The sequence below is a fragment of the Salmo trutta genome, chromosome 32, assembly GCF_901001165.1.
Source record: "Salmo trutta chromosome 32, fSalTru1.1, whole genome shotgun sequence".
Taxonomy (NCBI): domain Eukaryota; kingdom Metazoa; phylum Chordata; class Actinopteri; order Salmoniformes; family Salmonidae; genus Salmo; species Salmo trutta.
The window spans coordinates 17,035,528-17,062,416 of NC_042988.1; the positions used below are offsets into that span (position 1 = coordinate 17,035,528).

The 26,889-nt window shown below is 43.1% G+C and overlaps 1 protein-coding gene across 1 annotated transcript in view; it reads left to right on the forward strand.

Annotated features, from left to right (window-relative positions):
• Positions 1–2,407: 2,407 nt before the first annotated feature.
• LOC115171270 (rho GTPase-activating protein 27) overlaps positions 2,408–26,889 on the forward strand; it is a 33,564-nt gene continuing 9,082 nt past the window's right edge. The window contains exons 1-5 of the mRNA XM_029727922.1: positions 2,408–2,764; positions 8,824–9,888; positions 25,109–25,606; positions 25,999–26,208; positions 26,317–26,400. Of these exons, the coding sequence (XP_029583782.1) occupies positions 8,914–9,888; positions 25,109–25,606; positions 25,999–26,208; positions 26,317–26,400 (1,767 nt within the window). The 5' untranslated portion in view covers positions 2,408–2,764; positions 8,824–8,913. The remainder of the gene's footprint in view (positions 2,765–8,823; positions 9,889–25,108; positions 25,607–25,998; positions 26,209–26,316; positions 26,401–26,889) is intronic.

The window sequence follows — 26,889 nt, forward strand, 5'->3', positions numbered from 1 at the left end:
AGATGTGTTGACGAGCAGGTGTACACATACTTTTAGTCATGTAGTGTACATCATTGATGAAGACAGATGGGAAGAGGCGAAGCTTATCTTTGTTGAGAACAAAATTCAAGAGAACAGAACTAGACATAAGGCGTGCAATTCATTAGACACTTGCCATCAATAAGTATATTATGAGAAAAAGCGATATTGCCTGCTTATCTTTGAAGCCATTTCATGCAAGGATTTTATCTTTGTGAGAGGGAGGATAATTATAGCAGGTGTTGATAGGAAGAATAAGGATGTGGTCTGGGTGAGAGGGGGAAAAGGATAATGGAGTTGGAGGAATAGTCTAACAGTAGGAAAGGAGTGAGGATGGGGAAAATATCATGTAGGAGGGAGACATGGAGGGAGTGGATGATGTTACCTAGGAGGGAGGTTTTGGCTAGGGTGAAATAGTGATTCCTCACGAAACCCAGAGAAACCAATATTTTGGTGATTTTCACGAAATGTGATCCATAGAATAGTCCTTCAGAGGAAGGATTGTTGACATATGACACTGGCATCTAAAAGCATAATTGAGAAATAATGAATCAAAGTTGTCATATTTATGTGTTATAGCTAGCAGTTGTGAAACTGTGGAAAAATATACCTGCTCTGTCCTCACTGTGTTTCTTAATAGTTAGACAGTCAGCTAAACCCAATAATAAAAGAGTTTGCGAACTGTCAAATTTGTGAATTGTGAAAACATTACCTTGGAAAAAACAATGCTTTGCTTAAACATAATTACAGTATAATCTCCATGATGGAGCAACGCTAACATTAATCAAAACAGACAGTTACTTGCTAGACAGACTAGCTAGCTAGCATCTTGCAGAAAGTTATTGTTTATATAAACATCGGCTCAGTTCATTACAGAAAGAATAAATACATAGTTGCTAACATACAACAATATTCTGCTTTTACTTAACTAGCTACAAGACTAATGCTTAGCAAGGCATAAAGGAGCTTACAGGGGTGATATTGTTGCAGTTTTTAGAGGAAGATTGTTTGCTTGATACATTTGTTACTGTTTCGTAGGTGAACGTCATCATGGACCACTTTCATGCGATGACAAACGGCCACTAGATGGCGCCAATGCTTTCTTCAATAGTAAATATAAACGGAATGATAGCGGTTCTATGGCGGTTCCAATGGAGCCCTTATGGGTGTGAATCGTTGGTTGGTATGAATTAATTTCACCCCTGGAAACTACATATATATTTTTTTAGCTCCATGGTCCATCTGCAATGTTTCTATTTTTGATGGGCATCCCAGTCATCAAGCCAGAGTCGCTGACTGTGTGTTTATAGTCTCTTGTCCATTAGTCATGTGTCTTATTACAGTGCCTAGTCTAATGTCACACAACCATAGCTGCTGGAATTCGTTTGGGACTATTGAAGGCCGAGTGAGTGCACTACTTTTGTGAAATAATCTATTTTTCTAAAATAAAAACATATTATATACATATATACATATTTTTTTTCCCATTACCCCTACTTCCCGCAGCTATGCACACAATGCAGACTCAGTCAGATGATGCAGAATAGTTTTTGACATGATTTTTGCTGCCTCCCACAGGGGAAAAAACTAAGTTAGCTACATTATATGTTCACTTATAACCCAAATCACTTTATTTGGCTCACACACTAAATTAATGTTTCCCCTAGGATAAAATAGGGCATTTAAAACGGCGTTTCTGTTTTTCCAACTGACACAGCATTTCATTATTATTTATTTATCATTATAAAACTTATTGGATAGACAAAATCTGTTGTTTAATACTTTTTATCCCTCACCCAACAACTTTATAAAGACAACTACCTCCCAATCATTTAAATGCTGTTGTCGATAATAGCTCATTGCAGCCAGTCATATGGCTTCCTCTATCTATTCATCAGAATCTTTCAAAGACCTGTGAATGAGAGACTAGCTGCCCTCATAATGCCCACACATAGACCCCCACCTAGTGCTCTCTCTCTCTCTCTCTCTCTCTCTCTCTCTCTCTCTCAATTAAATTCAATTTCAATTCAATTTAAGGGCTTTGTTGGTATGGGACACATATGTTAACATTGCCAAAGCAAGTGAAGTAGATAATAAACAAAAGTGAAATAAACAAAACAAATTAACAGTAAACCTTATACTCACAGAATTTCCAAAAGAATAAAGACATTTCAAACGTTATATTATGTCTATCTACAGTGTGTAACGATGTGCAAATAGTTAAAGTACAAAAGGGAAAATAAATAAACATAAATATGGGTTGTATTTACAATGGTGTTTGTTCTCTCTTTCTTTCTCTCTCTCTCTCTCTCTCTCTCTCTCTCTGTCTCACTCTTTCTTCCTGTCGCTCTGCCTCTCATTTCTCTGAAGCGGGGATGTGCGCGCTAGAACAGGAAATGAATGCAGACAGAAGAGGCAGGCAAGCTGCGACCGGCACACACGCAAAGAGCACTCTCCCTCACACACACACACACACACACATTCTCTCTCTCACACACACACACTGCCCAGAGCTCCTCCAACCAGAGCTGGAACCTTTCAGCCCCAGGTGAAAAGACAGAAAGCGGAGGAGGTTAGTGGAGGCCGGCCAGAGGAAGAAGAAGGAGAGGGCAGGGGGGGATCAGTGAGAAGAAAAGAGTGAAAGACAGAACAGAGCAACCTGTTAGTGAGATCTGGACTCTGCTGAAGAAACCGTGGGAGCTGGGAACACAAGCTATAGGATGGTTTTGCTGTCCTCTTGCTCCAGGTACATTTTCTGCAAAAACCTTTTAATAGACTTATTTATGTGGTGATTGTTGTACCTTATCACACCTTGTTACTCAGAAGTGTATGCTTTGTTTTTTTTGTTGCCATGGCAGAAATGTTGTTTGAGGGTTCTGTAGTGAAGTGGGACATTCTTTTAACAAGCCAGGGGCGAGGGCTCTTATTCGAATGTATGAAAACAACACATGTTAAAAGTTAGATGCTCAGTGTGTGACTGCTGTTTGGCTGTTGTTGTCTGTGTTTGACCAATCACATACTTAGTGAAAGGGTGAAAGTTCACCATGGATGTTGTTGTGATTCTGTCACATGCGAATCACTCAGGAAAATGACGATTGTGTCACATGTTGATCTCTGAGAATGATCTTGTGGTGTTTGGTCAACACCCCAGTGATCATGATTCATATACATATCTAAACCTCCACATTCAGGTTGAACTTTTCATCGTTTTCTGTAGCTAATCTCAGCATGTGATTTTATAACAGCCATACATTCAGAGATAGTATGGGTGTCCCTTTATATTCCTCTCTTTCTCTGTTTTGAGTGTGTTGTTGGGTGTGTTGTTAGGTGTGTTGTTGGGTGTGTTTACAGGACAGGAACATATTGAGTGTATGTGTCCCTGGAGCGCTCACACTACATTCCTGCCCCTGCCTGGTTGGGGTGGGTGTGGAGGGAACGAGGGTAGTGCCGCGGGCTCGGTTATACACATACAGGTGTAGGATCTTAATTAGATCCCTTTTTTGTTGCTGAGAATGTTCCTGCACCGCAGGAAATGCAATGAGCTTTACATACATTCACTGAAAACACACACTCTCACATAAGGTAGTTTTAACAGTATTAGACTTTTCATGTAGCCTACTTTTGGCCAGCTAATACCATAACCACCGATCAAGCAACATTATGGACTAAACTTTCAAGTCCTGTTGCTGCGACAATATAGATCCTAGATCTGTACAGGGCACATTCCAGCAAGTCCACCCTCCCTTCCTCCTATTGAGACACTTCTGTGTCTCACAAACCAACATCACCTTGTTCAGGTGTTTTGGTTAATTTTTGAATGGCAGAAATAAACCATTGGTTATGCGATTACTTTTATTTAACTAGGCAAGTCAGTTAAGAACAAATTCTTATTTACAATGACAGCCTAGCATCAGTGCCTTGTTCAAGGGCAGAACGACTTTTCTTTTTTTTACCTTGTCAGCTCAGGGATTTGACCTAGCAACCTTTTGGTTACTGGCCCAACACTCTAACCACTAGGCTACCTGGTTAATGTGGTTGCATTAACCACCATCACTGCTTTTCTCTTGAATCTTTAAAGCTCGAAGATTATGCACCATTGTTCTGCCTTGAGCTCAGCATAGCCTTATTTGAAAGGTTAACAAAATGAGAGAATAGAGAGCAGTGCTAAATTTGGAACAAGGTTTAGTGTCGAGGCCTTGGAGTGTGGAGTGCCACAGTTCAGAGGTGTCCCATATTTGCAGGGGTAAGCTAAACAGCGCAGCCTTACTCTTTTCCATCCTAGACATCCTGCCAGGAACCAGAGACACTGAGTGAGGTCAAAGGGAGCCCAACTAGAGGAAAAAGAGAGGTTTCCGTATTTAAACACAGGCTGAATGGGATCTGCCTCCTCCAATTGTTCTCCCTTTTCATCAGCCTTTTTGAGTTGGAGGGTGTTCCTCAACAGCATAGATACCAACCCAGCAAGGATGTTCGTTGAGTGTTAGATACTGTATTTGTTATTTCGAGTTCTGAGCCAATGTTAAGACATTAATGCTACAACAGACACTTTCTGAACACAAAAAGTCTATAATCACACTTGATAAAGTTATGAAAACATTGTGCATTGTAAGAAGTAAATGCATGTGTGTGATTGAAATGGTACAGTGAAAGGCAAGAACAATGTACAGAATCTGTTCTGAAAACATTTTATAAACATTTTGGGAATGTTTTGAGACCCAGAAAAAGTTTGCTGGGATGGGCACTCTTTTCTGACTTGCACTGACATGATGAATCACTGCATTGAGCATATTAATCATTCTTCTCCCTTTCTGTTCATTCCCAGAGGGAGGGAGTCACCAAAATGTTATTTTTCTCTACAAGAAGTGCCCTAGTTCAATCCTATGAAACTCTGCATTTTCTCAAAGCCCTATTTGTTATGTCATGTTACGAGATATGGATACATGAGCAGTGAGCTTGGCACTGAGAGTTTGTGTGGCTTTATCTCTGGAGCCGGGCTAGGCGCTCCCTTCTTGGGTCTCTGTTCCTTTGGTAAACCACAGGATTGCCATTCCGGTGGGCCAACTCCCTCCCTCTGTTCAGTATAGAAGCGGTGGCTGGGCTGTTCCGCTATCTCCGTCTCCACCCTCTGCTCTCTCAGGCTGTGATGGTTCTGCCCTCTGCAGAGGACCCACTCTGCTATTCGGGCATGCTGGAGCGGGTTGTCAGCGATATAGGGAAGATGGCTCGGCTGCTACAGATGTAGGTCTGATTCTGAACAAATAATCCACAAAACATCCTCAAGGCCTAAAAATGACTATGGAATGGTGTAGGTTATTCAATTGAAATGCACTGCCTTGCACTGGAGACCCATCTAATATGTCATCCAGTCTGTTAACCAGTTTTGTTGTTAGGTTGGAGTGAATGATGGGAGTGGCTTACAGGTTCTATGCACAGGTGGAGCTGGAAGGGGCCAGTGTTTACAGTGTAAACAAAGTAGAGAGGGATAAAGGGAATAGCTGGCCAATAATTTTTTTCTCTTTTCCCCTTCTCTATCTTTCTCCCCTCTCTCTCTTTATCTCTAAATCCTATTTCTTTCATTTTCTCTTTCTCTAAATTCTCTCTCTCATCTCTCTTTCATCCCACTGCAGCGACCGACACAGAAAGGATATATCACATGAGTAGTCCTGCCTTGTCCTCTCTCTCTCCTCAGAGTTATTTTTGATTGTCAGTCCTTCGTCACTGGTTAATTACCTGAGCAGTGAGCACATCTGATCACGTAGTAGAGTCAGGTTAGACCAGAAATACAAGCCAGACACGTTGAAGAATTAGCAGACATGCTCCGTGGGCTGTTCTACTGGTCTATGGGAATTGCTCAAGCTGCACTGTGTTGTTCTAAGAGAAGTTGGTGTGTAAGACAAATCTATTGAGAGGAGACACCTGTACAAGAACATGCTGTATGCTATGTAGTGTTAAAATAGCATACATTGTGTTTGACTACTGGTATTTGGGCCTGCACACAATGGCAAGCAGTATGCAGTGTCAGTCATTTGTAATAATGTGTCTGTCATTAGTGTCAGTCGTTAGTAATAATGAAGAAAGCCGTTCAATCTACCTGCAATTGAGAATACTGATATAAAAACATAGAACAAGCATACAAATGCAATGTATTTTCATTTTCAGTGTTGAAATAGGCAAATACCACCATTTTCCCTTAAGTTAAATAGAGTTGTGTTTCCTTGAGTGGTAGACAGTGTGTGGTTTTAGCGCTGTGGTCTGAGATAAGAGAGACATATATGTGTGTGTGAGTGTGTGTCTGTGTGATATTCTCAAGATGTGAGAGAAAGAAGGTTCACTTGGTTTCTATGACGACATGTTTTAACGGCTCTAAATTGGCCTTGAGGAGAGAGGTCAACTCGTTCTCACTTTGACACATCACGGTAAGCTACTCTTAGACAAGACCAAAACAGGCTATTATGAGTTCACAAATGTCACAATGGATATGGAATTTTTTGTGAGGTCTGTTTATGCACATGTGTGGGCGTGCATTGTATGTGCATGCATGTGACCTTTCAGCTGATCTAAGGTCAGTTTTGACCCCTAAGGATTACAGTTAGTACAAGGGTATTAGTGTAGGGTATCCTGCTCCCAGAACTGTGATGAGGAACGATTTCCATCGCGAGCACATCCTGTTTCATGATGTCTAGCCCGCCACGGACTGGTCGGTGTTATGATATATTTTGGCATGTTGCTGAGAACAACACAACTTTTTCCTGCTTCTCTCTTTGTGTACGCCCCTGCCCAGCCAGCCCATAGAGAGGAAGGAACTACCACTAAACTGTCACACTCGCAAATCAAGCAATGCAGATATTCATTAAAGTCCTGAAAATAAGGGTTAGCCAAATGATTGACAGGGACAAACAAACCCGCAGAGGAAAGGAGAGTTGAGACAGAAGGTATTTATAGGATGTTTAAAGCTTAGGAAACGCTTCCGGTGCTGTGATTTTTCACCAGTCAGGGAAAATCTGTAATATTTACAATGACCAACACCATGAAAATATCATCCTCTACCGAATTACACCATACTCTACCAAATTACATTATACTCTACCAAACTAGTTAGTGCAACAAGAGGTGACTACGCTTGTGTGATGAGTAACCTTGGCAGAGACCTGAATACTTGCATTGGCTCCCCAAGATAATACTTAGGGTTTAGCTTAACAGGCTAACGCAATCTGGTGACATGCATAGTCAGAACAATCATTTAGGAAAGCTAAAAGGGAACATATGACATAACACTTGTCCATTTTAGGGCTTAAAACAGTACATTTTAAGCCCTAAAATGGACATGCATATCAACCAAATCAAATGCATTCCAACCAACTTCCTTAAAGGACTTATATGAAACTTCTAAATGGAGAACAGCATTATCATGACATGTCATTTCCACATTTGCTGGATTGGCAGATGTCCAGATGTGTCACAAGCAGTGATCTATGTGCTGTCATGATATAGAGCTTTTATATCTACTGGTAGTGTGTGTGTGACCACTTGGCAGCTGGGTAATCTTTGAAGTTAAACATTATCTGTTGACAATGGGCGTGGGTCGTGGCCATTGAGAGATCTGCCGTGTTTGCTGAACACATATTCTGTAGTGTTGGTGCTTCAACTGGAATGACCTAATGTACACATTCCCAGACGGGTTCTGTCTCCTAGAGATGAACGTACTTTGGTGCAAAAAGTGCAAATCAATCCCAGAACAACAGCAAAGGACCTTGTGACGATGCTGGAGGAAACAGGTACAAAGTGTCTATATCCACAGTAAAACGAGTCCTATATCAACATAACCTGAAAGGTCGCTCAGCAAGGAAGAAGCCACTGCTCCAAAACAGCCATAAAAAAAGCCAGACTACGGTTTGCAACTGCACATGGGGATAAATATCGTACTTTCTGGTCTGATGAAACAAAAATAGAACTGTTTGGCCATAATGACCATCGTTATGTTTGGAGGAAAAAGGGGGAGGCTTGCAAGCCGAAGAACATCCCAACAGTGAAGCACGGGGGTGGCAGCATCATGTTGTGGGGGTGCTTTGCTGCAGGAGGGACTGGTGCACTTCACCAAATAGATGGCATCATGAGGTGGGAAAATTATGTGGATATATTGAAGCAAAATCTCAAGACATCAGTCAGAAAGTTAAAGCTTGGTCGCAAATGGGTCTTCCAAATGGACAATGACCCCAAGAATACTTCCAAAGTCGTGGCAAAATGGCTTAAGGACAAGAAAGTCAAGGTATTGGAGTGGCCATCACAAAGCCCTGACCTCAATCCTATAGCGTTTGCGAGCAAGGAGGCCAACAAACCTGACTCAGTTACACCAGCTCTGTCAGGAAGAATGGGCCAAAATTCCCCCAACTTATTGTGGGAAGCTTGTGGAAGGCTACCTAAAACTTTTGACCCAAGTTAAACAATTTAAAGGCAATGCTACCAAATACTAATTATGTGTATGAAAACTTCTGACCCACTGGTAATGTGATGAAAGCAATAAAAGCTGAAATAAATCATTCTCTCTACTATTATTTATGATTTCACATTCTTAAAATAAAGTGGTGATCCTAACTGACCTAAGACAGCGAAGTTTTACAAGGATTAAATGTAAAAAAAAAAAACGAAGTTTAAATGTTTTTGGCTAAGGTGTATGTAAACTTTCGACTTCAACTGTATATGTACAGAACATACTGTATATTTACAAGAACAGTAAGGTAATGCAATACCTTTGTAAAGTATGAGTAATGTAGTGAACCAATTTTTATATTTTCTTGTTCCCTTTAGGAGGGCTGCAGTGGAGCCTTGACTGTCTTTGGGGAAAGGGAGGGGGTGGGTGGCCACAACGGACACTGACACGGCCACCACGCTGCCACAATGTCCTCCTTGGTGTGCAACATGGGGCTGGTGCTGGTAGAGTTTGAGTACGAGTACACCGGCCGCGACGGGGACCTGGTGTCCATCAAGCCCAACGAACGCTACATCCTGCTGGCCAAGACCAACGACCACTGGTGGCATGTGAGGATGAACGAGCAAGCAAGGCCCTTCTATATACCTGCTAAATACGTCAAGGAGCTCCCCGCAGAGTTCCCATCCCCGCTGGACTTTGCTGACCCACCCAGTCCCGATTTGGTCCCGGTTCCTGCGCCGGTGCCAGTGCCAGTCCCAAAGCACTCCGTACCAGACCGGACAGAAACGAGGGCGGGAAATGAGGTGACTATCCGCCTCCGCTCCCCGAAGAGACATCAGAAGACTGAGCACCGCATGTCCACATTTGGCGTACCCTTAGAATTCCACGACCCGTCTCCCGGGGCATTGAAGCGCAGCGGGCTGAACGACTCTCTGCCAGGCCTTCATTCCTACGTTGCCCTTGAGGTTCCCTTAACAGTGCCCTCGCCTCAAGCCAACAATAGTGCCAAACACAAGAAGCAATTAAGCCTGAGTTCCGGTGTGCTCTTCGGCTCCTCCCTAAAGGAGGAGCCTCTCTCCCTAAACCCCCGAGCCCCTAGCTTCAGCCCAGCTGACCCCCTCCAACGGCCCTCCCAGGCCATCCCAGTAGAGAGGCCCATCATTCCCGATGCCGAGGTCACCGGTGGCGGGATACCCCATCAGGAACCTCTGAAAGAGCCGGAATGTCCTCTGGAGCTGGAGAAGGGAGAAAAGGAGAAATCTAGTGTGGAGCCTGAAGATGAATCAAAGGACGACTCTGAGAATATTTATGAATCCATATTGGACCTGAAGCTGGATGAGTCCCCTATAATAGTGGAGAAGGCCCCGACAGTGAGTCCTGCTGCTGTGGCTGAACCTACACCTGTTATCGCTCCCACTTCTCCATCTCCAACACAGACACAGGTAAAAGTATTATCTGTAAAGCGGTTGTAAGTAGTGAACCTGCAGTGTGATTTGCCTATTTGATCGCATTGGGGCCACAGTCTTTCCCTCACACTATGTATGTGCCTATGAAGGGATGACTGTTGATTAAAGGTGAGGCCCTTCATTACATGGGACTTTACAGGGCCTTTTACAGTTCATAGAGTAATAGTATCCCATGAAGTTTAATATCTGGGAGGCCCTTCCGTAGGAAGTGGCTAGTTATTATAGGATACATGTTGGATTAGTCTGTATGGTAAAATACAGCTGTTTTATGAATACATTGTTTAGAAGAGATCATGTTTTCATATTGTGAGGCTCCAACGGTCAAACATGAAAATGAACAATATGACCTCCTTTTGTGGCAAATACTCCGTACCATCTGTCTCAAGGAAGTAAGAATGGGAGGAAGTGTGGGGGAGTTGTCCATCGAGCTATACAGCAAGGCAGGCAGATAGACAGACACTCATTGGCTTTGTACATAGCAATTACAAAGACCAAGCAAATAGTTGGAATAGCATATCAAGTCAGACAATTAACACTGTGGGCAGGGTACAGAAGAACCTGTTCACAGATGGTGGACATTTTCTTTCCTCCATTGCATAAGATACCAGAGGGAGGCACTGTCTGCAACTAAATGTTGTTTAAAAAATCAAGGTAGTTCCTGGCAACATCCACATATTCAGCTTCTACCCCCAAGCCATAAGACTGCTAAATTGTTTGCTAAATAGTTAACCAAATAGCTACCCGGACTATCCGCATTGACCCTTTTTGCACAAACTTGTTGGCTCGCATGCGCTGCTACAGTTTTTATCGGGCATAATATTCCTAGTTATATGTACACACAATACATGACCAAAAGTATGTGGTAACTCATCGCAAAATTATGGGCAATAATATGTGGTTGGTCCCCCCTTTGCTGCTATAACAGCCTCCACTCTTCTGGGAACACTTTCCACTAGATGATGATGGAATATTGCTGCAGGGACTTGCTTCCATGCAGCCGCAAGAGCATTAGTGAGGTCGGGCACTGATTAGGCCTGGCTTGCAGTCAGTGTTCCAATACATCCCAAAGGTGTTTGATGGGGTTGAGATCAGGGCTTTGTGTAGGCCAGTCAAGTTCTTCCATACCGATCTCGACAAACCATTTCTGTATGGGCCTCGCTTTGTGCACGGGGGCATTTTCATGCTGAAACAGGAAAGGGCCTCCCCTGAACTGTTGCCACAAAGTTGGAAGCGCAGAATCATCTAGAATGTCATTGAATGCTGTATCGTTAAGATTTCCCTTCACTGGAGCTAAGTGGCCTAGCCCACACCATGGAGCTAAGGGGCATAGCCCCAGACCATTATTCCTTTTCCACCAAACTTTACAGTTGGCACTATGCATTGGGGCAGGTAGCATTCTCCTGGCATCCGCCAAACCCAGATTTGTCCGTTAGACTGCCAGATGGTGAAACGTGATTCATCACTCCAGAGAACGTGTTTCCACTCCTCCACAGTCCAATGGCGGCGACCTTTACACCACCCCAGCCGATGGTTGGCATTGCGCATGGTGATCTTAGGCTTCTCGGCCATGGAAACCCATTTCATGAGGCTCCCGACAGCTCGGTACTGGCACCCTGTGTATATAGGCAAGTTATTGTTACTCATTATGTATTTATTATTACTTTTATTATTACGTTTTTTACTTTTCTATTATTTCTCTATTTTCTTTCTCTCTGCGTTGTTGGGAAGGGCCCTTAAGTAAGCATTTCACTGTTAGTCCACACCTGTTGTTTATGAAGCATGTGACGAATGCAATTAAATATTCAAGTTAAAACTTGAAACAAGTTCAACTTCTCAGGAGACTATAGCTATAGTTCAGTCTTGAATCTGTGACTCCTCAATTGCCAATAGTGGTGAAGGAAGTGTGTTCAAAAGAAAAAGAGCAGGAATACAATGGTGATCAGCATGACCACTGCTGTCAGTGACATCACACACAATAGTCAGGAGAAACACATGAGGTTCTGTCTGCTAGCGTTAGTCATGAGGTTGTGGCCAGTCCGTTTAATGCTTTGGCCACAGAGATAATGAAATAGGAAGGACAGAGGAAACCATGGAAGACAAAGGAAAAGAGGGTCAGTTACAGGGCGGCACTGCTGAGGTGACGTCAACGGAGAATATGCTTTTTTGAGCCGTGGCGGCAGCAAGTAGTGAGTTTGACTCCAGGAGAAGAGGGGAATCAATCCAGGATGCTTTTCAACTTTTCAAACAATATTAAAATGTAAAAGTTCTCTGGTTATACCACACACTCACAGTGATTTAAAGAGCTGTAAAAAGTGCATGAACATGTTTTTAGCTCAGATAGAGTAATAGGAAAATTATAGGAGAGACGAGAAGGATTAGGGAGGATCTAGATCAGGGTTTGTTCAGTGGGCGATTCCACGCCAGCGGGGGTGATCTTGCAAAGAGATTGTTTTGGCAGATCTCGCATAGAAACTTCAGGGGAAGGATGTTTAACATGCTTTTTACATTTGTATAACAAACAATTTTTTGGGAAAATCATGATGAAAGTGGCCATTTTAGGCCATTTTAGACCTATACATGCCTCCTGTAAGACCCTATGATCTGTGAACCGTACATGATACAGACAACATCTTGGTGTCATTATCCTCCTTTATAGTGTGCTCTAACATATGGAGAATGTCTAGATTCTGAAATAAAAATGTTCACATTAATTTGTTCATTAAAATAACTTATAAGCTATCCTGAATCACCGCTTTACATGAACTGCAGAGATGATATGCATTACACTGCAGTCTAATGTTGTCACTTGAAACAACATGACAAAAGACATGTCAAACAGCACATTCACTTATGGGGCAAGATACTTTGAAATACACATTTTCCTCAGAAAGCCTGAACTTCTTCTCCCAAAGGAACTTTATCAGGCTTGGATCTGACTGGGAAGGGAGATATGTTATGATGCAGGAACCATGCAATTACAACGCTCAGACACAAGTATGCTGTGCAGAGAAGAGGGTCAAAGGCTTCAGATCGCTCATAGGCGCAAAGAGACAAACTTATTCAGGTGTCAAAAGTGGAGTCCCGTGGTTTTGTCGAGTTCGGATTACAATTGACAGGCACTTATGTCAGAAGTTCGTGATCTGGTGACACTGAGAATGCGATAGATAGAGCCAGGGTAAGTTCAAAGTTCATGCTGTACTAATGTAGTTTAAATATAATAAAAATGAGTTTAATGTTTGACTTTCGAGTCATTATTGCCTGCCTGTTTTAAATTCTCTGATGATAATTTTTTTAAATTGAATCTGCATTTTATGTTGAACCTGCTGCACCAGTGTTAAGTTGACAGTTGAATATGTGTAATGCTCTTTGTCCTGCCTACTATCTGTGTAAAGTTATTCACAAGTAACCATCCTATGTATTCAATATCTTATCTTTTTATTGACTACTCAACTTTTGACACTTCTTGTTACAAAACTGGTTGACACTGAATACATTTTGAGCAGAACTGAGACATGTCACCACACACCTATAGACTACTGGGGAATATCTGAACCTGCACAACGATTAGTAACCTTGGGTTACATTTTAGTCAACATAGTAATACTTTTAGACTGCAGTGGAGGCTGCTGAGTGGAGGATGGCTCCTAATAATGTCTGGAATGGAGTTAATGGAATGGTATTAAACCCATGAAAACCCTGTGTTAGATACCATTCTGTTCACTCCATTCTGGCCCTTATTAGCAGCCTCCACTATTTTAGAGGTATTTGCTTCATTCTCACCTGCACAGTTTGATTTCTGTTATATTTAAGCAGGTACACAGAAGAGTTCCAGTAAGAAACAAACTAAAGTGTCTTTAAAACATGGCCACTCACTAAAAAGGACTCTATGCATGTCTGCACAATAACAATCGATTGGATTTCAGCCACATTCTGTGTCTGTTCACCTCTTTGCGTTTGACACAAAATAAACATTGTGTGATTCCTAGGTTTCAGCTTTTGATTCTGTGGCCTTTCGTCAAGTGACTTGATATAGGTTCTACTTACAGTTATAAACAATAAACAATAATGTTTGTTATATGGAATCTGAACTGTAGGTAACATGTAGAATTAAACTATCATTTATCATGGCTGAGAAGCATGGAAACATTTGGAGTAGTAGACATTATATTAATAACTTGACAGCCAATGAGTCGGTCAACCTCTGAATCCATTCATCATTCATAAAGACTATCCCATCCAAATCATTTAAGGTATGCACCCCTTAACTTGATAACTCACTATTGTAAACCACCCAAGCTGTATGAGTTAAAAACGTTACGCTCTATATCCATTTTCAGAAATGTTGGTAAATTAGCTTTTGTTTGAAGAAATAATGAAAGAGATTGTTTTTTCACTCTCTAATCATGGCATGGGGTTGTTAAATGACAGACATGTATTTGTTATCTATCACTTGATGGTTTCATTTCAGAGAGACAAATAATCATATTTTTTTGCAAAATATATATCCACCTCACTCTCAGATAAGTAGTACAGCTAGGTTTTACACAGTTAAATATAACAAATAACTACATGTTGTATAAAGAAATGTACAAATGATACATTCGTGACATCAGTATATACAAACATTGTTTAGTCATTGCTTATTCAGAGTGACTTGCAGTAATTGCATTCATCTTAAGATTGCTAGGTGAGACAACCAGATATCACAGTCAAAATATACAGGATACGAACATTCCATTCCGGCTAAAGAATGGATATACTGTATAACGTTTAGCAAAAAAAAACACATTTTCATACACATCTAAAATCTATTAATAAAAATTTTTGGAAATAAACTCAAGTGTAGACAGTCATGAGAGCGTGAACTTTTTTTCTTGCCTTAATAGCTAAGTAATTCTAAATGTAGCCTGTGTCTGACTGCAACATCATGAGAATAAATAACTGCTAGATGCTTTGTGGTAGAGGTATAATTAGCAACATACATATTGGACAGGATGTAACATGCAGTATGACTCAATGAGCTTTCGATCATCTGATCATGTCTCACTCACAGTACTATAACATTTTCTATAGCTCTTAAGCAATAAATGCACTTCTCTGTTTCTGTCACTCAGTGAGTGTATTGGATACAAATCAAATCAAATTGTATTTGTCACATGCGCTGAATTCAAGTCTATGACTTGGGTGGCTGAAGTCTTTGATCATTTTTAGGGCCTTCCTCTGACTTTGTGGCAGGTAGCCTAGTGGTTAGGGCATTGGACTAGTAACTGGAAGGTTGCAAGATTGAATCCCTGAGCTGACAAGATAAAAAAAAAAATCTGTCGTTCTGCCCCTGAACAAGGCAGTTAACCCACTAGGCTGTCACTGAAAATAAGAATTTGTTCTTAACTGTAACGGCTGTCTGTAAGAGGGAACCAAGGTGCAGCAGAGGATGTGCTCATCATTAGAATTTTAATTCAAATAAACAAGAGAACACTACAAAATGAACAAAACGACAGCAAACAGTCCTGTTAGGAAAATACTCAAACAGAAACAATTACCCACAAAACCCAAAGGAAAAACATGCTCCTTATGTGTGACTCCCAATCAGCAGCAACGAGCTTCAGCTGTGCCTGATTGGGAGCCACACACACGGCCCAAAACAAAGAAATACCAAAACATAGAAAAAGGAACATAGAACGCCCACCCAATGTAACACCCTGGCCTAACCAAAATAAAGAACAAAAAACCCCTCTCTATGGCCAGGGTGTTACATTAACTGACTTGCCCAGTTAAATAAAGGTAAAATATTGTTTTTAAAAAAGAATCACCTGGTATAGAGATCCTGGATGGCAGGAAGCTTGGCCCCAGTGATGTACTGGGCTGTACACACTACCCTCTGTAGCGCCTTGTGGTCAGATGCTGAGCAGTTGCCATACCAAGCGGTGATGTAACCAGTCAGGATGCTCTTGTTGGTGCACCTGTAGAATGTTTTGAGGACCCAAGCCAAATCTTTTCAGTCTCCTGAGGGGGAATAGGCATTGTTGTGCGCCCTTCATGACTGTCTTGGTGTGTTTGGACCATGATAGTTTGTTAGTGATGTGGACATCAAGGAACTTGAAGCACTCGACCCGCTTCACTACAACCCTGTTGGTGTGAATGGGCCCTCCTTTTCCTGTAGTCCACAATCAGCTCCTTTGTCTTTCTCATGTTGAGGGAGAGGTTGTTGTCCTTGCACCACACTGCCAGGTCTGTGATCCCCTCCCTATAGGCTGTCTCATCGTTGTCGGTGATCAGGCCTACCACCGTTGTGTCATTGGAAAACTTAATGGTGGTGTTGGAGTCGTGCATGGCCACGAAGCCGTGGGTGAACAGGGAGTAAAGGAGTGGACTAAGCAGTGGGTCTAGGGTTTCTGGGATAATGGAGTTCATATGAGCCATGACCAGTCTTTCAAAGCACTTCATGGTGGTCATTTAGGCAGGTTACCTTGGCATTCTTGGCACAGGGACTATGGTGGTCTGCTTGAAACATGTAGGTATTACAGACTCGGTCAGGGAGAGGTTAAAAATGTCAGTGAAGACACTTGCCAGTTGGTCAGCGCATGCGTTGAGTATGCATCCTGGTAATCCATCTGGCCCTCCGGCCTTGTGAATATTGACCTGTTTAAAAGATTAAGGAGAGTGTGATCACACAGTCGCCTGGAACAGCTGGTGCTCTAATGCATGGTTCAGGGTTGCTTGCCTCAGAGCGAGCATAGAAGGCATTAAGCTCGTCTGGTAGGCTTTCATCGCTGGGCATCTAGCGGTTGGGTTTTCCTTTGTAATCCGTAATAGTTTGCAAGCCCTGCCACATATTGAGAGATTCACTGGTACTTCCTGCTTGAGTTTTTGCTTGTAAGCAGGAATCAGCAGGATATAATTATGGTCAGATTGGCGAAATGGAGGGCGAGGGAGAGCTTTGTACACATCTCTGTGTGTGGAGTAAAGTTGCACATGTGACATGCTGGTAGAAATGAGGTACACCCACCCAGCCATAGTACCCAGTTAGCAGCACCCCTGGGCCGCTGTGCTGTGTGTTTACAAAACAAAGGAGGAGCCCTTTCCTGTACTGTAGGGCTGCAAGGCTCGCCCCAAACAACTGGAAACAAACACACACAAACTCATGTTTCCATACTCCGCTCCAATAGGCTAGCCCCCATGCCACGCCAGGCCGCACACACACACTGACACACACACTCAAGTTTTTGAGCAGAACTGTTTGCAGAGCTCCTGAATCCTGAAATGTTCTCATGAAATAATGATTTAATTGGCAAAATGTAAACAGGCGATTGAGTAAAGATACTCCCTTCAGTGTTTCTCAACTACATGATTTCTAACACGTTATTATTTAGTTATGCAAGGTATCAGTGTTGTGTTGGCAGCATTCTGTGCATTATGTGCGCTCGCAATCTATGCAGGCAAGAGACGGTTAAACTGAGGAATATCGCAACCACTCCCAAGACTTGCTGCTGCTAGGCAGTGGCTTAACCTGTACTGTAGCGTACCTGACAAGGCATGGAGTGCCTGAGTGTACAGTGTGGAATAGTGAGGTGAATACTGTACTTTAAAACTGGATTATTAAGGGAAAGCTGAAGTCTATAACTTCTAAATTATATATTTGAAAGATAGTCTACTCTACATTGAGCCTGAGATTAACCAAACAAACTTTAAACAGGTAATTTGCCCTTTTAATGGTCGATGATGGCTCCATTTGTTGTTTAGATTTGGATTGAGGTTTTGGTCTGTTTAAATAGGATTTTATGCGCATTAATAGCTACTAACTGTAACAGTTTTAATACATGTATTATACATGTGGTGTAAATTACAGTGATTCAGAGTAAGCGTTCATTTCTATCAAATTTAATTTTGGTCACTGGCAATAGCCTGGTATTATTTGAGCACACATTCCATTTTTGAAAACATTACCTTCCTCCAGTTGACTTATCTTGTCAATATACTGTATATTTGTACATGAAAATGACATAGACCACAGTGTCTGTCAATGACCTCTGACCTACATAGTGTTTGACCCTCAGATGCAAAATAGCTCAGGTATAGATTGTGATTATGCATTAGCCCAGACCATTATATCCTTGTTCTGTAGAGGGGTATTTATGTCATGCTCTATAGGCTACTTACTATTACTCTAAATATCTACAGGCTGAATATGGGTCCATAACTCTTGTCTATTTAGATCTTGATAGTGTCAGCTGTTTTTTCTTCAGTTTATCAATATGAGGAATTGATGAGTGAGTCCACTGTTGATTGAAGGGAAAGGGACATCAACCAGTAAACCATGTGGCACTCACTGCCATGCAGCATTGAGTCACCTCATCTGATTTCTAAGGTCAATGCTGAGTGAGCGTTCGAAGAGTTAAGATGAGGACAGTATAGGGCCTCCCGGGTGGCGCAGTGGTCTAAGGCACTTCCTCGCAGTGCTAGCTGTGCCACCAGAGATTCTGGGTTCGAGCCCAGGCTCTGTTGCAGCTGGCCGCGACCGGGAGGTCCACGGGGCGACGCACAATTGACCCAGCGTCGTCCGGGTTAGGGAGGGTTTGGCCGGCAGGGATAGCCTTGTCTCATTGCGCACTAGTGACTCCTCTGGCTGGCCGGGCGCAGTGCACACTGACCAGGTCACCAGGTGTACGGTGTTTCCTCCGACACATTGGTGCGGCTGGCTTCCGGGTTGGATGTGTGTTGTGTCAAGAAGCAGTGCGGCTTGGTTGGGTTGTGTTTCAGAGGACGCATGGCTCTTGACCTTCACCTCTCCCGAGTCCGTGCGGGAGTTGCAGCGATGAGGCAAGACTAACTACTACCAATTCGATACCACGAAATTGGGGACAAAAAAGGGGTAAAAAAAAGATGAAAACAGTATAGAGCGAGACTGAGATTATCATTTTTACATTTAGCAGACGCTCTTATCCAGAGTGACTTACAGTAGTGAATGCATACATTTCATAAATGTTTTTTCCCGTACTGGTCCCCCGTGGGAATCGAACCCTGGTGTTACAAACACCATGCTCTACCAACTGAGCCACACGGGCCGACTTATATAGTTCCAATCTGTACAAAACATTAGGAGCACCTTCCTAATTTGCCCTCAGAACAGCCTCAATTCATCAGGACATGGACTCTACAAGCTGTTGAGATCATTCCACAGGGATGCTGGCCCATGTTTTATTTATTTTTTAACCTTTATTTAACTAGGCAAGTCAGTTAAGAACAAATTCTTATTTACAATGACGGCCTAACTGGGAACAGTGGGTTAACTGGCTTGTTCAGGGGCAGAACGACAGATTTTTACCTTGTCAGCTCGGGGATTCGAACTAGAAACCTTTCAGTTACTGGCCCAACACTCTAACCACTATGCTACCTGCCGCCCCAAAATGTTGACTCCAATACTTCCCACAGTTGTATCAAGTTGGCTGGATGTCCTTTGGGTGGTGGACCAGTCTTGATACACATAAAGAACTGATGTGAGTGAAAAACCCAGCAGCGTTGCAGTTCTTGACACACTCAAACCGGTTCTCCTGGCACCTACTACCATACCCCGTTCAAAGGCACTTCAATCTTTTGTCTTGTCCATTCACCCTCTGAATGGTACACATACACAACCCATGTCTCAATTGTCTGAAGGTTTAAAAATAATTATTTAACCTGTCCACTCCCCTTCATCTACACTGATTTAAGTGGATTTAACAAGTGACGTCAATAAGGGATCATAGCTTTCACCTGGATTCACCTGGTCAGTCTATGTCATGGAAAGAGCAGGTGTTCCTAATATTTTGTACACTCAGTGTATCTCTATTCCACTACAGTGGTTTTACAATAGTACATTTTAAACCATCAAGTGTCAATCAGTTGTAGTTCATTTAAACTGTAAAGTGTCAATCAGTTGTAATTTCTAGAATATTCTGGCACATTATACGCAATTACGTTATCATAAGTGACACATTGGGTACAGTATGTACATCTGTAATTGTCTTTGACTTCCTTGGTCCTGTTTATGCAGTGTCAAAAGGCTTGATGTAATTGTAAGTGTGATAATATTATGATGATGGGCATGACAAGGTTTGCCCCAGCCCTGCCAGGGAGAAGGGGTCAAACTACAAGGGAGGAATGCCATCTTGGTTTTCATTGCTTGTAGATATAAATCATTGACAATGAGTCACAAGCAGAAAGTTAATACTTGACCATAACCTGCTTGGATACACGCAGCCAGGAACATAATCTGATGTAAAGGTGTGTTATCTCTTCTCCTTCTGTGACAGTAGGACCTATCCTAGAGAGATTACAAAAAGTCACTATATTGCCACTATCCACTTTGACTCCAAACAAATGGTTGGCATGACAGGTATTGCTGACTGGCAGAAAATGTTCACGTTGCTGTGTGTGAACCAGTCATTCTGGTATCCTTTCCATTTAGTTTGGTTTGAGGAGGCTGGTATGCTATTTAGCTTGGAGGCTTTAGTGCATAAGAAACAATGTGCTTCCAGGTTGATTGAAAGATAATCATCACCACAATCACTTTTATTACTATTACGCATCTGTTATTAATATCATTTTAGATTCTTCTGCTACACGCACCTGCACTTGTTGTGTTGCTACTGTAAAGGAAGAGGGGCTTCATTAATATCTTCTTTAGAAAAACTGGGGCTTTCCACAGCCAGGTTTTGATGTTTTAACCTGAATGTGTAGCCAGTAGTCACTGCCACATTCCAAAGACAACTCTCCCACCACAAAGAAGAACTTATCAGGTGGTGTTAACCGAAACCTGAAAGTGAGTGAGTGTTTGTTTTTAGTTTTGCTTGCATATTTACTGCTGCCAATGCTCTGCGTTGCCCAAGGCATGTTTATTGATTTGTAGCGTTTATTACTCTGTCTAATGAAGCAGGACTGTATAGTGATTATTATATAGTGATTCTAGGATTGTGAGTATCAACCTCTAGCCTGCAGCTTTGTAACCCAGGTGGTTTCTAGGGTGTGTCTGTCGGAGGTACCATTTGAATAACAAAACAATTATGTTGGTACAAGAGTCTGGAGTTCTTTTTATGATGTTGTCATCTGTTGCGTCATGCACACACATACCCACCTTCCTAATATTGATTTGCACCCCCCTTTATCCAGAACAGACTCAATTCATTGGGAAATGGATGGCAAGGTGTCAAAAGCATTCCACAGGGATGCTGGCCCATGTTGACTCCAATGTTTCCCACAGTTGTGTCAAGATGGCTCGATGTCCTTTGGGCGGTGGACCATTCTTGACACACAGGAAACTGTTGAGCATGAAAAACCCAGCAGCGTTGCAGTTCTTGCAACACTCAAACCAGGCACCTACTACCATACCCCATTCAGACACTTAAGTATTTTGTCTTGCCCATTCACCCTCTGAACAGCACACATACACAATCCGTCTCAAATGTCTAAAGGCTTAAAAATCATTATTTAATCTGTCTCCTCCCCTTCATCTACACTGACTGAAGTGGATTTAACAGGTGACATCAATAAGAGATCATAGCTTTCACCTGGATTCACCTGGTCAGTCTATGTCATGGAAATCGCAGGATTTCCTAATGCTTTGTACAATCAATGCCAGCTGTTCATAGGACATGAACAGGGGGCAGACTCGCGTATCACAGGTTGACCTTTAGGTACCACCAAACCAGGGAACCACAGCTTCTGACAGACACCTCAGGTCCCAGAGAAGGTGATGTCACAGAACAAGGAAACACTATCCACACTATCTGCTACAGCATCATTCCAGCACAGAACTAATACTCTCATTGTGCACATGTGTATTTTAGATGTTAGTGTACCTTCAGACATAGAGGTGTGTGTGTATCAATGTGTTCTGGTGTTTTACTTTATATACTGCTCAAAAAAATAAAGGGAACACTTAAACAACACATCCTAGATCTGAATGAAAGAAATAATCTTATTAAATACTTTTTTCTTTACATAGTTGAATGTGCTGACAACAAAATCACACAAAAATAATCAATGGAAATCCAATTTATCAACCCATGGAGGTCTGGATTTGGAGTCACACTCAAAATTAAAGTGGAAAACCACACTACAGGCTGATCCAACTTTGATGTAATGTCCTTAAAACAAGTCAAAATGAGGCTCAGTAGTGTGTGTGGCCTCCACGTGCCTGTATGACCTCCCTACAACGCCTGGGCATGCTCCTGATGAGGTGGCGGATGGTCTCCTGAGGGATCTCCTCCCAGACCTGGACTAAAGCATCCGCCAACTCCTGGACAGTCTGTGGTGCAACGTGGTGGATGGAGCGAGACATATTGTTCCAGATGTGCTCAATTGGATTCAGGTCTGGGGAATGGGCGGGCCAGTCCATAGCATCAATGCCTTCCTCTTGCAGGAACTGCTGACACACTCCAGCCACATGAGGTCTAGCATTGTCTTGCATTAGGAGGAACCCAGGGCCAACCGCACCAGCATATGGTCTCACAAGGGGTCTGAGGATCTCATCTCGGTACCTAATGGCAGTCAGGCTACCTCTGGCGAGCACAGGGAGGGCTGTGTGGCCCCCAAAAGAAATGCCACCCCACACCATGACTGACCCACCGCCAAACCGGTCATGCTGGAGGATGTTGCAGGCAGCAGAACGTTCTCCACAGCGTCTCCAGACTCTGTCACGTCTGTCACATGTGCTCAGTGTGAACCCTGTGCTTTTCATCTGTGAAGAGCACAGGGCGCCAGTGGCGAATTTGCCAATCTTGGTGTTCTCTGGCAAATGCCAAACGTCCTGCACGGTGTTGGGCTGTAAGCACAACCCTCACCTGTGGACGTCGGGCCCTCATACCACCCTCATGGAGTCTGTTTCTGACCGTTTGAGCAGACACATGCACATTTGTGGCCTGCTGGAGGTCATTTTGCTGGATTGTTGCCCTCCTACGGCCTCCTCCACGTCTCCTGATGTACTGGCCTGTCTCCTGGTAGCGCCTCCATGCTCTGGACACTACGCTGACAGACACAGCAAACCTTCTTGCCACAGCTCGCATTGATGTGCCATCCTGGATGAGCTGCACTACCTGAGCCACTTGTGTGGGTTGTAGACTCCGTTTCATGCTACCACTAGAGTGAAAGCACTGCCAGCATTCAAAAGTGACCAAAACATCAGCCAGGAAGCATAGGAACTGAGAAGTGGTCTGTGGTCCCCACCTGCAGAACCACTCCTTTATTGGGGGTGTCTTGCTAATTGCCTAGAATTTCCACCTGTTGTCTATTCCATTTGCACAACAACATGTGAAATTTATTGTCAATCAGTGTTGCTTCCTAAGTGGACAGTTTGATTTCACAGAAGTGTGATTGACTTGGAGTTACATTGTGTTGTTTAAGTGTTCCCTTTATTTTTTTGAGCAGTGTACTTGAATAAGAATTACGCAGGTACTTCACGGCCCAGATGTTGTAAGCAGTATACAAACAAAACAACTGAACTGGGATGTGTGTTTATGTTCAAAACTTCCATTAGCCCATTTTGAGAGGAAATGACAGTTGGACAGTCGACTCCCTCCACCCAGCCATGTATCTTATTTGTGTTTTTCTTGCAAGTATTTAGGTCGGTATAGTCTGTCTGTGTGTTCAGGCCAGTGTACGTCCATGTGTGGTACACAGAAGAGCCTGGCCGATACCAAAGAAACCTTACCTCTGAGCCAGGCTTTTCTTTTAAAGCTATTTTTTCATGAAGAATGTCTGTTTTACAAGGTGCGAATTGGGCAACCCGAAGACAGTTATTCCCTGGTCTCTGGCTTTTTCAGTGTTTCTTAAAAATGTATTCAAAGCAAAAAAAAAGCCCCTCTTCAAACCAGGTAGTAATCAAAAGAAGGAACTGGTACATGGTCTGAAAAACCTGTGGTATGTCCTTGCCAATACTTCTGCTTTTGGATCTACTAGTTAAAATGTTATATCCCTGATGGGATGCAACATATTTGATCATTACGTTGTTCGAAGAGGTGCCTTTTTCAGGGAATATGACCGACATGATCTTCAAGGCTTGCCGTAGCTTCAGGCACAGGCTTGTGACTTTTCTGGGTGTCTCCCAGGTAAGTACCTAAGGGTGTGCGTCCCAATTATGGTATTTTCCTTCATGACCCCTAATCTAAGACTTCATGGTCATTTCACTCAGCCAGTCCTAATTTTTGTGTCTGTGCCAATTGAATTACATGTTCAATTCTATGCCAGCAGTACTTAGCCTACATGTGAGGGCAGCAGGTACAGTACCCTAGAGGTTAAGAGGGTTGGGCCAGTAACCGAAAGGTCGACTAGGTGAAAAATCTGTCTGCACTTAATCTTAATTGCTCCTGTAAGTCGCTCTGGATAAGAGTGTCTGCTAAATTACTCAAATGTAAATGTGGCCTATAGTACTGTATTTAGCTGTGACACCCCTCTGCGTTATCGTTCAAACTTCCCCAGTCTTTATAGCTTTTTATCATGTCTGGCTCATGTTGAAATGTGCTTGTGTTTGTCTATGAAGTGACGGTCTGCCACACAGCTCCCTGTGGTCTACTCCACTCCACGTGGTGGAAATCTCCTCTGTTTGAGTTAGAATGTTTTGCTCTTCACTTCCACACCCCTGAGATGTATGTTCGGGAAAGACATTAACAGGACAGATCACTTTTTTGGATGCAGATATTACTGACATATGGCCATTTCCACTAAAACTGAAAAAAAGCTTAGAGTTGAATGTTGATGTTGTCTGTACTCTTTTAAGAAAGAAAAACAAAACACTCAAAAGCGAGATCGACATATAGCTCTTTAAATGCATGCACTTTGTAAGAATGGGCATATTGTGATGAGTTGGGTAACTCAGCCCATTAGAACAAAGGGGTTGGGAGAATGATATTTGATCCCAAGTCAGTGCTTTGTTACTTGATGGGTAAAGGGTGGTGCAGGTAGAGATAACTTTTTTCCCCTCTGTCTTTTGTGTTGTGGAGATTCTCACTGATTGTTCTCATAGAGGCTGATGGGGCCATTGGCTTCATTGCAAATAAGGTGAGGTTGGGGAGTACTACGCAGGCAGTCGGTACTCTGTTCATATAGAGCACAAGATATTATTGACTGGTGGCTCGCTGGCCATTTAGGACTGGGGGTGAAATATTTCTTCCTCATGTTATTCCTGATGACTGACCTGTGACCTCTCATCCATCTCTGTCTCCAGGTGGAGAATGCCAGCCCCAACACTGCTGTTTACGCCAATGTCACCGAGCTGAAGAAAAACATCCCACAATCCCCTCCGTTAGTAGCTTTGAGTCCTGACTTGCCCCTTACCCAGGAGGGATGGCAGGTGCACACTGACAAGGACAGCGGGAAAGAGTTCTATTACCGCCCAGCCACGGGCCAAACCACTTGGGCCGACCCCCGCAGCAGCCTCCCCTCCACAGACATGGAGCTGCCCAAGGAGGCGTTGGCTATCCCGGCCCTGTCCCCGGCCCTGTCCCCAGCCCTGTCCCCGGCCCTGTCCCCAGCCCTGTCCCCGGCCCTCTCACCAGCCTCATCCCAGGGTTCCAACTGGGAACAGGTGTTGGATGAGACCACCGGTCGAAACTACTTCTATAACCCCACCTCTGGGGCCACGTCCTGGGGAGCTCCGGAGCCCATCGCCCCCTCCTCTCCTGTTACTGAGCCTCCTGTGCTGAAGCTCCCAGACAGAGGACCGGTAGGGGTTAGCTTATGCTTTATTTGACTGATATGGCCATTGTTTCAAGCTCATCAACAGATAAGGCTTCTAAAATACAGAACCGTGGAAAGTGTTGTTGGATTGTTGACTGCTAAAGCAGTCTCTGTCAGACACCAGCGCATTAACATCTGCTTCATGGTCCTGAGGGAGTCTTGTTTCGTTAGTTCATTAGCTAGTTATGTCTAAAGCCTGCTATGGCATACACATGCTTTTTTCTGTTTATTCTCAAAGTGTTACTAGCCAAGTTACTAAGAACGTTTGCCATTTGAGCAGAATCGCTAGCATGTTATGAACCATGTCATAAACTTTTTATAAATTGGCCACTAAGTTTGAGTTCCATCTTAAAAGCATTTGCGAATCTTGTTCCTCAGCCCCCTCTCCCAAAGGAAGACTACCTGACAGAAGACCACGAAGCTCCAGACACCTCCTCCTCGGTGTTCCCCAAAGACCTCCTGCCCATGCCGCAGGCTAAACTGGCCGTCATACCCCGGGCCATTCTAGACAGTGTCCCGGCGGGCTGGAAGCGCTCCATAGAGGCAGATGGGAAGACCGTATTCACCAGCGAACGCACACAGGAGCAGGTAAGTGTATTGAATGGAGGACCAGTGCTTTGAAAGGGTAGCGGTTTGAGAAACCATGCAATGTGTGTCATATTCTGTTTTGTCCTGTGTGTGTGTGTATCCTGGCAGTGGCTCAAGTCTGTGGATCAAGAAGGAAAGACGTACTACTACCTGAGAGACGGCTCCAGATCCCAGTGGAACCTTCCAGCAGAGGTGAAGAGAAGCAATATTGTAATTTCAAGGAATGGTTGAGTGGCTTTTTTACCAGGTCTCAAAGAGCTTGACATTGCATGGGTAACTCTGTACTGCACATACAGTTGAAGTCGGAAGTTTACATACACCTTAGCCAAATACATTTAAACTCAGTTTTTCACAATACCTGACATTTAATCCTAGTAAAAATTCCCTGTCTTAGGTCAGTTAGGATCACCACTTTATTTTAAGAATGTGAAATGTCAGAATAATAGTAGAGAGAATGATTTATTTCAGCTTTTAATTCTTGCATCATATTCCCACTGGGTCAGAAGTTTACATACACTCAATTAGTATTTGGTAGCATTGCCTTTAAATTGTTTAACTTGGGTCAAACGTTTTAGGTAGCCTTCCACAAGCTTCCCACAATAAGTTGGGTGAATTTTGGCCCATTCTTCCTGACAGAGCTGGTGTAACGGAGTCAGGTTTGTATGCCTCCTTGCTCGCAAA